The following is a 12,405-nucleotide window of genomic DNA, read 5'->3' as shown; positions in this document are numbered from 1 at the left end:
CTACAATACAGGACGATTAATTCTTCTTCGATTTAGGTGTTATCGATACGCCCTAACTGTCGAAAACGCTAAGATGTACCGACAAATGTTTGTACATCCATCGGAAAGGAAATTGCAGTTTATCTTCTGGAAAGAAAATGCACGCTCTTATATTGTCATATAATCAAATATGCTACATTCTTACTCAACCCTATAAGTACATAATCATTGTTTTAGTTACTCTTTCCCGCATTATCTCATAAAGAAGATAACGCTGGAAAGATCAAACTTTATCGTAAGTCTAGATCGTAAGTCCAATTTTGTAAGCTAGTAAGTAAGTCTTTTCGTGCTAGTCGACTATTAATGTTGTAAGTGTTAAGTTCAATAAAGTAAAACTTTGATTATCCAAAAAAAGATAAGTGTTGTTTGGTATTAATAAAATAACGTTGAGGTTGGCGACTGAAGACAACCACATAACTGGCGCAGTCGGTTCTAAAGTGGCTTAAACTATTTAAAAACTCGCTTTGAAAAATTTTGAACAAAATCTAAATCTAAAAAAAAACAACATGAAATAATAACAAAATTTACTTAAAAAACAAAAAAAAAATAATAACGCTTACGAAAACGCTCAAATAACTAAAAAGTGTTTCAAAATCATAAAAAACAAATTATTCTACCAATACCTTCCAAAAAAAAAAAAAATATTTGAAAAAAAAGTAAAGTTTGGTAAAAAATAATAAAAAAAAGAAATCATAAATTTCAAACCATTAACGATAAGTGCATACAAAAGTTTACAGTTAGAAAGACGCTAGAGTTTGAAATAGTTCGAAAACAAGTCACACAAATCACTCCCTACCGCAAGAAGATAATCTTCTGTGTATCATACTCCATCAAACCAAGCCTTGAAAAAAATTGTCAATGATCGAATAAAGCAAAATTAAAATACTGGTTTTAAATCAGTCATTTAAAGCAAAATTAAAATACTGGTTTTAAATCAGTCATTTAACATAAAACCATCGAACCAATTTTGATAAAAGTTTTAACGAAACAATCAAAAGCTTTTTAAAAATACTTTTTGTAAAGTCATTCGTTAAACATATAACCATTCAATTAACTTTCGTTCGAAAAAATAAATCGAAAGCTTTGTGCAAAAAAAAAACATAAAATATAAGAATTCATTCAACCAATCAACCACCTTATCAAAAGTGTGAAAAAAAAATCAGAAGCTTTAACTATAAAAAAAAAAAATAAAATAAAAAGAATAAAACCAAAAACAAGAATTTATTACTATTAAAGCAACGAACTGAATAAAGCATACAGAAATAAAGACAATACAATAAGCAGAATAACAACAAACAATAAAAGGAAGACCGAAAACAAAACTGAATAAGAAAAAGAACCAAGTGAGTACCTATCAACAATCGAGATGGACAGCATTGATGTAACAGTTAGATTTAAGGTAGTTTTAGATTTGATAACAAAAATTCCTGAATTTAATGGAAATACAAATTGTTTAGTTGAATTTTTAGATAGGGTTGATTCAATAGCACCTATTCTAACAACTTTCGATGAAACGACTGTTAGAATGCTATCCGGGTATATTAGGGATAAAATTGTAGGGAAAGCTAGGATTGAGCTTCAAAAACATGGAAGAATTGATGATTGGTCACAATTAAAAGAAATTTTAAAAATTAGTTTTGGTGAAAGACTGTCTGCTAATAAGCTATTAGATCAAATTAGAACAACAAGAGTAAAAACAACAATAGATGATTATTATAATAGTCTTAATCTTTTATTAAGTAGGATAAATAATTTGCATTTAATTAATAATAACCGAAATGACCAATCAGTTATTTCATCCAATAACAGAATTGCTCTTGATGCGTTTAAAAATAACCTTCCTGAGCCTACGAAATCTATTATTTTAAGTCGAAATCCGAATACTTTAATTGAAGCATACAAAATTATTCGTGAAATTAATCACCAATCACATGGACCAAATGGTCAATCCGAATATTTTAGACCAGTTAATCGCTCTTCCAATTTCAAAACAAGACAAGAAAATAATAATTTACAATCTGATAATATTAATAACTCAAATTATTCTGGTTCTAGCAACTGTAATAATAATTATAATCCTAGAAATTATAACAACTCAAACAATTCTTATTCCCGTAACAATAATAAATATAATTCAAGAAACTTTAACAATTCAAACAATTCTTTTTCTAACCAGACTAGACAAAATCATAACAATAATAGCCAAATACGTAACACGACTCAAAATCAAAACACAAATAATAGTCAATCTGTAAATAATAATAACACACAAAGTGGCCAATCGAGAAGGGCAAGTAGAAATGGTTCGCGAAATTACAATAACGAACCAATGGATGTTTCTCTTAATGAACAAAATAACACAAACAACGAAAACGTAAACCAAAATCGAAAAAAATTCAGTCAAACCGTCAAAACAACTACCCTATATAGTTGTTCAAACCCCTATAAAGACCCTTAGATTTATAATTGATAGCGGTGCAGAATTTAGCATAATAAATAAAAATTTATGCAACCCAAAGTGGAAAGTTGCATCCAAAAACTATATTTTAAAAGTTTTAGATCGTAATATTAATACAAATGTTGAATTTAAAATACCTCTTTTTAAAGAGTTTAACGAAAATGAGGATTATTATGTAAATTTTTTGGAATATCAATTTCACGATCAATTTGACGGTTTAATTGGGAACAATATTTTAATTGGTCTCAATCCCATAATTGATTACAAAACTAGGTCTTTACTTACAGATAATGCTTCAATTCAAATATATTTCAACGATGAAGAAGAAATGTATGCAAAGCAGGTACACCAAAATGAAGAAGTTTTGAGTGTATTTTGCAGTGAAAGTGTTATATCTGAAATTCCGCAAGATCTATTTGCAAATCATTTAACTCATATCGATATTACAAAGTTAAAATCTTTGCTTAGTTCGTTTAAATCCATTATCTACAAAGAAGGAGATCCCTTATCGTTTACCAACCAAATTAAACATCAAATAATAACGAAAAACGATGTACCTATCTATAGTAAGCTTTATCGGTATCCTGAAATTCATTCAAACGAAGTAGACAAACAGATATCTGAAATGTTAGAACAAAAAATTATAATTCCCAGTAATAGTCCTTACAATTCACCCATCTGGGTAGTCCCTAAAAAGGACGATAAAAGCGGACAAAAAAAGTGGCGAGTTGTAATAGACTACAGGAAACTCAACACCGAAACTGTTGAAGATAGATTTCCAATGCCTAACATTGACGATTTGTTTGATAAACTCGGAAAATGTAACTATTTTTCAACCATTGATCTGGTAAAAGGTTTTCACCAGATTGAACTTCATCCCCGCGATACAGCAAAAACTGCTTTCTCAACGAAAACTGGTCATTATGAGTTTCTGCGAATGCCATTCGGGCTAAAGAATGCCCCGGCGACGTTCCAGAGACTCATGAACTACATTCTAAGAGACTACATCAACAAGATTTGCGTTATCTACTTAGATGATATTCTTGTGTTTTCCACCAGCTTTGATGAACACCTAGCATCTTTGAGGAAAATTTTTCAAAAATTAAAAGAAAGCAACCTAAAAATTCAAGTCAACAAATGTCTTTTTGCTGATTTATCAACAAGCTATTTAGGCCATATAATCGTTAATAATGGGATAAAACCAGACGAAAAAAAAGTTAAAACCATAACAGAAATGAAACTGCCAACTACCCAAACGGGAATCAAACAATTTCTCGGTATTACTGGATATTACCGCAAATTTATTAAGGATTATGCCAAAGTGGCTTATCCTATGATAAAATATCTAAAAAAATCTTCTAAGATACGACATTCTGATCCTCTTTATAAAAAATCATTCAAAACATTGAAAACTTTACTTACTTCTGAACCTATATTAAAAAGCCCAGATTTCACAAAAATGTTTACTCTTACTACAGATGCATCTAGCTATGCATTAGGTGCCGTGCTTAGCCAAGACAACCACCCTATATCCTATGCATCGCGAACACTGAACAAGCATGAGCTTCACTACTCTCCAATAGAGAAAGAACTCCTTGCTATCGTCTGGGCTGTGAAATATTTTAGGACTTATGTTTACGGTAGAAAATTTATTGTGCGAACAGATCATAAGCCTCTCGTGTGGCTCAATGGCATTAAAGAGCCAAATATGAAACTCCAACGGTGGAAAATCATACTTAACGAGTATGATTTTGATGTCGAGTACCTTAAAGGGAAAGAAAACAGCGTTGCAGATGGTCTAAGTAGGTATATTGATAAAAACAAACCCGAAAATATGTCAAAGGCTAACGATGACGAAGTTATAAGTTTGTTAGATGTTTTCAATAATGAAGCACATGAAATTCAACTTGATGACGATGAAGTACTTTGTACAATGCCTGGCGATAATAACGAAGAAGTTATATCAACTGGTGCCACAATCCATAGTGCTTCAGAAGACGAAACTAGTCATATTTATATCACCGAAAAACCGGTTAACTTATTTAAAAATCAAATTCACCTTTTTTATGGCCCTAAAGAAAAAACTTCAATCAAAATAATGCACAAAAAAATACAAAACCTCGTTCAAATAAAAAAAGAAAACAGCAATTTATTGGAAATTATTAAGGGACTTTTAACAAAAAAAGGACTTTTTTGTATTTATTGTGAAGATGTAAAGCTTTATCTTGAATTTCAAGATTTGTATGTCAAATCCTTTTCTATGAATAAAAACTTAAAATTATTAAAATCAAGTACAAAACTAAAAAACATCACAGATAAAAATGAATTAATAACAATTATTCAAAAGGAACACATAAGTAAAAACCACAGGGGTATCAACGAAATGTTTTTGGAGTTAAAAGGGTTGTACTATTATCCAAATCTGTAGGTTGAAATTCAAAAATTTGTTAATAATTGCGAAATCTGCAATCTCGCAAAGCATGATCGACACCCACTACGGATACCCATGGAAATAACCGAAACTCCAAAACATTTCAATGATATCATACACATCGACATTTGGTTTCCAGAACGTGGAAAGATGTATTTAACAACCATCGACAAATTTTCAAAATATGCCACTATTCACTCACTAGAAAATAGGAATTGGGTAGCTATACTGAGTGCAATAAAACAAAGAATTCTTTTCCTTGGAAAACCGAACAAAATTGTTTCCGATGGCGACACTTGTATATTGCACTCAGCCGTAGAACAATTTCTTAAAGAAAACCAAATCATGTTTCATAGAACTACGGCATCTCTTAAAACCGGCAATGCCGACATTGAAAGGCTACACGGTACGTTTAATGAGCATTTGCGAATTATGAATGCCAATAAAGATAACTCCGAATTGGACGAAAAGCTTTTCAAAATTATTTCTATCTATAACTCCACCATACACTCCACAACCCAGTTGAGACCAATAGATTTTATTTATAAGAACCTTACTAGAGAAGATATTGATTCACTGTCAAATAAATTAAAAAAAGATAAAGAAACAAGAATTAACAATAAAAATAAAGATACAGGTACTTCACCGAACCAATGCACCGATATAGTTCAGAACAGAACTGTAGTCAAATGCAAGCCGAAGTATAAAAAAATTAAAAACTTTGAGAGGGATGGTAATTATATCCATGATAAGTCCACAAAACGTAAAATTGTATACCACAAAAAACAATTGAAAAGAAAATATAAACACCAAAATTGAAAAAAAATATAATAATAATAAAACAATACTATACAAACTCACTATTTTTACATGGAACTTCTTCCTTTTTTTTCTGTTTATTTTCACATTTCGTAGTAATTCCTTCAATAATTTGTATTTTTTTATTATTCTGCATTCATCCATCATACTTCTGCTTTAATGTATAGTAATTTTCTTTGGTTTTCAACAAATTATTTTGTAAAATAAAAATGCAGCAATGTATGTATTTGAAATTCTAATTCTTAACGCTTCTTTCTAATCTCTTCTTTTTTTCTTCTACTTCCTTCCTCGCACGGTTTTGTTTTGTTTTGATTTTGCGGCGAATCGGGCGAAAACAAAAATGTCATTTTGACTTGCGTTCAGGTTTATAAGAATTTTGTTTCAACTGAAATTGTTAAGGGTGCGTTCATAAATTAAATAATATTATATTCCTGCTGTTTACACGTGAAAGGTCGATGCAATTGTGATCTAGTTTTGAGTAGTGTTTCGGGATTAAGAAAATAAAAGTGTTGTTCACATTCCTCGATTCGGAACAATTTAGTTCAAATAATAGGAATAAATTGCACCCATGAGTCGTATTACAGTTGTTGGAATAGATATTTGAGTTGAGATTAACTTTACAAGAATGATTTACTCTAATGAAGCATTATGTTGATAGTTGATAAAGAATGGTTGCTATTGATAATACTATAAATAATTAAAACTTTTTGAAATTAATATTGTTTCTATTTGATATAAAAAGCCTAAAAAAAAATTAAAAATATGAGATGTATTAAAATTTAAATCTTTTGAATAAAACAAAAATTGTTAAATTACTTAAAGTTAAATGCTTAAAATTATCAAATGAGATATAAGAACAGTCTATTGAAAAAAAAAATTGTAAAAAAAAACAAAAAAAGTAAGAATTGATAAAAGTTATTTTAAGAATACTTACTACATACAAATTTGAAAACAAATAAATTCAATCAAATTTCAAATTAAAAGAAACATTATACGCAATGTATTGTTATACAAATCTGTTATAATTGTTATAAACTGTTATACATGTGTGTTTTTGAATTAAAAATCGTTACTTTTACGTACTATATTATTTTTGGGGACCAAAAATACTAAATGGGGGAGGTGTCATATAATCAAATATGCTACATTCTTACTCAACCCTATAAGTACATAATCATTGTTTTAGTTACTCTTTCCCGCATTATCTCATAAAGAAGATAACGCTGGAAAGATCAAACTTTATCGTAAGTCTAGATCGTAAGTCCAATTTTGTAAGCTAGTAAGTAAGTCTTTTCGTGCTAGTCGACTATTAATGTTGTAAGTGTTAAGTTCAATAAAGTAAAACTTTGATTATCCAAAAAAAGATAAGTGTTGTTTGGTATTAATAAAGTAACGTTGAGGTTGGCGACTGAAGACAACCACATAACTATATACAAACTTATCAGCTCAACATAATGGTACTTCTGCTGCGCCATTTTTGGCAGTTCGTTGTCTTTACTATAAATCAAAACTGATAAAAACAAGACGAATTTAGTTTCGGTTCTTCGGTTTTAGAGTCGGACTTTTACGTTGACGAAAAAAAAGAAAAAAGGATATATGTTTAACGAATTCCAATCTTACAAGTACGCTAGGGATCGCTTGGAACTAACTCTCTCGCAGACATATTTAGTGTTTCTTATAATCCAACTCGAACATACAAATATACAAAGAGATCAAATTTTACAACAACTTTGGATAAACAAAGTGGACTGGGATGCAATTCATGCGTGCCACAAGTAGCAGACTCCGATCGGAATGAATTCATAAATGACCTTCATTCAATTCAATATCTTTCAGTTATTGGGTTTTTATTTTTGGAAACGAAACAAAGCTACTAAGTACATGGTTTCTCAGATGCATCAATGAAGGCCAACGGATGATGTTTATATCTTAGAAGCATAGAAACTTTGGGATCAATAGACACTAATCTTTTGATCGCGAAGTCTAGTGTAGCACCCGCCACAAACAACTAACCCTTTTGGACAAAAAGTACACAGACGTTTTCTTTTGAACTGATCCTGCAATTGTGTTGCACTGGATATCCACGCATTCATTGAAGCAGAACGCATTTCCACGCATTTGTGGAAATAGGGTTGCTAAAAATTAGGAAAATACGAAAAAAGTTTCGAAAATGCTACAAAATGAAGAAAATTGGCCTTCCACAAAGGGAATTCTTCTTCATCCAAAAAAACATTCGTTGGAGAAAAGAAAAACTGTTTTACATTATCAACAAATCGTCAATAACCACTTTCTTCAAACTATAGAAAGATTTAGTTCATATACAAAAAACATTTGAATTTTCGCATACGTTGTCAGGTTAATGAATTTACGATTATGGCGAATCCCATTTCCAGCTAAATACTTATTCTGGGACGAATTAGATCCAAACAAAGTACTTTGCAAAGGAAATCGAACCTATAAAGTCAACGAACCTATAAAGTCAAACACGCCTATCAAGGAACCTATTAAATCTTTAAGTCCGTTCATTGACGACAAGCAAAGACCTCTTTGGTTGAAAGTGGGTTGGATGATTGAAGCACGCAGATATGCCAGAAAGAAGTAAGCACCCTTTGTTATTGCCAAATGATTGCGTATTTAGTAAAACACTCGTTGAACATCTTTATTATTCAAACTTTCGTGCTGCTCCAAAAGCTCTTGTCGTTATAGCTAGGCAATGAATTGGATGGTCAATATTCGGGAGATAGCAATACGAATAGTTAGAAAATGTTCACATTGTATGAGATATGGGCCTAATTTGTTCAAGCAGGTTATGGGAGATTTCCCTGCAGGAAGACTTCTGTGGTCCAATTTAAGAATAGAGGGTGTTTGAGATCTGTTATCCGACTTCTTTAATGGATGATAGGACGGTCTTCAAAGAGACCTAATTTGTGACAGCGCCACAAATTTTGTTGGCTCTCAGTCAAAACTTATTGAACTACGGAATATTTTGTTTAAAAATTTCAATGAAGATAATATTGTAAATTTTTATTCTAATTCCAATATAAACTTTCATTTATGTACCCAGGGCACCCAACTTTAATTGAGTTTGGGAAGTGGCCATAAAATTAGCAAAGGACCACCTGTACTGCAGCTCAGGAAGTGCGAAATTATCCTTTAAAGAACTGTCGACGGCGTTGGTGGAGATTGAGGCCATAATGAACTCCAGGCCTATCGTTCCGATGTCTGCCGATTTCAACGACTTCGAAGCCCTAACACCAGTACATCTTCTCATTGGGATATTGCTTAATGCAATTCCTGAGCCAGCTGTGGACGTCTTGTACATTAGCTGGAAGCATTGGTCATCTTAATACGTCCAGAACTCCAAATCAAATCATCAAAGGCCAAGATGGTCGTATCAGAGTAGCTGATGTGAAAACAGATCGAGCAGAGTTACGACGACCAATTCAAAAGCTGGCAGCTGTTCCCTTCGATGCGGATCACTAATTTGTTGGTATGGTGTTCCGATAACGGATTGGCAAGACTAGATGCGATCCATCCGCTCCTCAGACTCGAATCAACACGGCTACCAGCGCATTAAAATACAAGCTAGAAGTGGACCCGCCTTAAGACTACAGTCCCAAATGAAAGGAATAGACAGCGAGATCCAATCTATTAGCAACTTAAAGCTGTACACACCGCACTTCATATTCTGTAAGAACAGAGAGGAAATCTGCTCACCAATTCAAAAGGCATTCCGGAAATCAAACTTCGTTTGTCCGAAGCCATAAATTCTATACAAAAATCTCAAAAACCAGGACTAATCAACAATATCTGGCCACGAGCTCAAATGAGTGTAGTTTTGATAGTTTAGTTTTCAATTCGCCAGCAAAATGTTTTTTTTTCTTAAAAATTTAGCTGTAAGTCGGCAGCAAATTTTTTATTTTATATTTTTTTGGTTAACATATCTAAAGCAGGTGTTGTGATTTCGAAAATTTGAATTTATATTTTGTACGCATGTCTCCATTAATTCAAATCAACAAAATTGGTTGTCGGGTCAATTCTGAAAACGAACCGCGTTTTTATCGTTTCAGAAAACGAAATGAGATATGAGGATGCATTCATATATCTAATGGCTTATGGTTGATGAACATTGGGTTAAGTTCAATTTAAGTAGAACGGAAAGAAAATCATAATGCCTTCTGATGAACAAGCATTATGTGTGTCGAAAATACATGCCAATGCTGTATAAAGTTTCTTCCTAACTAAAAGTTAAGAAATCTTTTTTTAGGAAGGGTGAATCAAGCTTGAAGTTTTACGGAATAGGGAGGTTCTACGTATATGTGCGTTTCAGTTTCTATACCATTTCACTGTATTACAAATGATAAAATCGAAGAACAAAGGAGAAAAGTAAAAAATAAAATTTGGAATTCCCATCATGTTCGCTGACAATCAATAACTATTAAGGATATTAGCACTGCAGGAACAGCATCATAAGTAGCAAACATTAGTTGGTAAAACATACGCCATACCCAGACCTTTTTTGTTTGAGATGAAAAAAGAAATAATCAGAGATTAATACCAACAGAAAGAAAATAAAAAGGAACATTAAACATCTGCAATGAATGTCTTCAAACCAGGTTGCAATTTTGAGTGTGGATACATATACATTGTACGTCGTATTTATGTACTTGTTGTTAATCGAAATTAATGGAGGTATACCTAACTTTTGATTGGAGATATTATTTTTTGGGTAGGATGGTTAAAAACAGATCTTCAAACCTATGTAGTACAGACACTATGGAACCCGTTATTAAAAAGTGACAAAAAGTCACCATTTGGGCATAAAAAGATATATGGGTTTTTTGTCGATAATTTGTTAAATTGTTTATAAAAATCCAATTGACATTCTTGTTACAAAAAATAAATAAGTAAACCTTTGTCAAATTGAAGTTCTTTACACGACAATTTGTGTTTAGAAAAAATATCATTTGGACAATTGCATCAAGCAAAACATTTTAGGACACACAAATTCTTTGCGAGGGAAATACAAACAATTAAAAATATTTTTAGAATAAATGTATGAAAAATAGTATTTATATCTAAGTGCTTTCAAGATGATCTCAAAATAAGCACGTACTGGAACAATTTTTGCAATCATTAAAAAAAATCGTTCGATAGCTTCCGCACTCATTCTTAGTGAAAATCCTGGAGCTATATAAATCGACTTAATGATTATACAATTTAACAATGGAAAATTGGAACGTGAAATAACACATTGGAAAGATTACTTGACACAATGACACTGCCGAATATCACCTAGACCAGGTCAACATCATTGCCAATTTTAACAGAGAGAAAAGCTACAAATAGCTTGGTTTTTCATACAATTGAAGGGAATTCAGTAATCATAAATAAAGAAAATACTGCTTACAAGTTTAAACAAGGAGTAGTTAAAGTCCCCGAATTTTAGTTTAACGATGGTTATAAGTGAAACGCGATTAGCACCTGGACCATTCCAATATTTATGTGCTCTTCTGGCATCGTTAATAATAATAATAACACAAATCTTGATAAGATATCAACCTTCATAAGAACCACTTAGAACTAATACCTGTATCACCATCATTCATTTCATTCATCCAATTTGTAAAAATTTAAGAAATGTTTCTTTATTGGTAAAAATTTGTTTTCGACAAAAAATCTATTTAACAAAACTAGATTTTAAAACTAAACTATTTTTGTATATGAAAAGATTGTTGGTAATTTAAAATTTTTTAAGAATAATTCAACAAACAACTTTTTTAACCCACAAAAACCTACAAACTGTTATCAGTGTGAGTCGCATCCCAGCCTCCTTTTAACTATGTTCTAGATCTTTAAGATCGAGTTTATCTGTTGTAGAAGTGTCTTACACAATACTTTAATTAAAATGATGTGACCCATTGAAATCTAATACTTCCTGTAAATAATGAAATCAGTCCCGTAACATGGCTTAGCAATCCACTGCAAAAGAAAAAGATCCTACTTGAGAATTGAGCATTAGTATGGTCCAATGTCGTGTATCTCAAACATAGGAACAAATAGCAACAGCGCAACGCGTTTAACAAAATAGAAGTACTTGATTTTTGTAATTTAATTAAATATTATTTATTCTTTTAACTTATCCCAATGAATAATAATTGAAAACAATATTTTTTGTATTATATTTATAATTATTTATATTACTTGAAATAAAATAATAAATTGAGTTTAGCAAAAAGATAAAGCTTCATTTATTGACTGTTGGGCAGCATGATACTATTTGGTTTTTAGAGTTTAAATCTTTTGTAAAGCATACCTTTTACGTGAATTAAACGTACATTTAATGATTTACAAAGTTTGCATATGTTACTTCGTCGAATGTCAACCAATGCACCGCCTTAATTTTGGTGGTCTATGTCTATATGTTTTTAACTTCGCTTAGTCAATTTGTCGGAGAGGAAGAAGTTCCTGATGAATGTACCGTCGATGAGTTGTTTAGATAAGTTGTAGTGTTTGTGCAGCAACTGAACCTAAATTGCCTTTTTGCCGTGTTTGGGTTTGTCTTCCGCTTCCTTTGTGTAGACCACGCAAAGTCAATTCGTGCAAAGTTTCTGAAGATGTTTTCAAAGGAAAAAGAATTTTCTTATATTTCATTTTT

The 12,405-nt window shown here is 31.5% G+C and overlaps 1 protein-coding gene across 1 annotated transcript; it reads left to right on the top strand.

The window, feature by feature from the left end:
* The first annotated feature begins 1,405 nt into the window (after window positions 1-1,405).
* Window positions 1,406-2,497, top strand: LOC129950540 (GATA zinc finger domain-containing protein 4-like). Its single transcript, XM_056062470.1, has one exon. The coding sequence runs from the start codon at window positions 1,406-1,408 to the stop codon at window positions 2,495-2,497; it is 1,092 nt and encodes a 363-aa protein (XP_055918445.1).
* Window positions 2,498-12,405: the final 9,908 nt, after the last annotated feature.

This window comes from Eupeodes corollae, chromosome 3 (genome assembly GCF_945859685.1).
Source record: "Eupeodes corollae chromosome 3, idEupCoro1.1, whole genome shotgun sequence".
Taxonomy (NCBI): domain Eukaryota; kingdom Metazoa; phylum Arthropoda; class Insecta; order Diptera; family Syrphidae; genus Eupeodes; species Eupeodes corollae.
The sequence above is the reverse complement of the archived record's forward strand: the minus strand, read 5'-3'. Positions and strand labels throughout refer to the sequence as shown.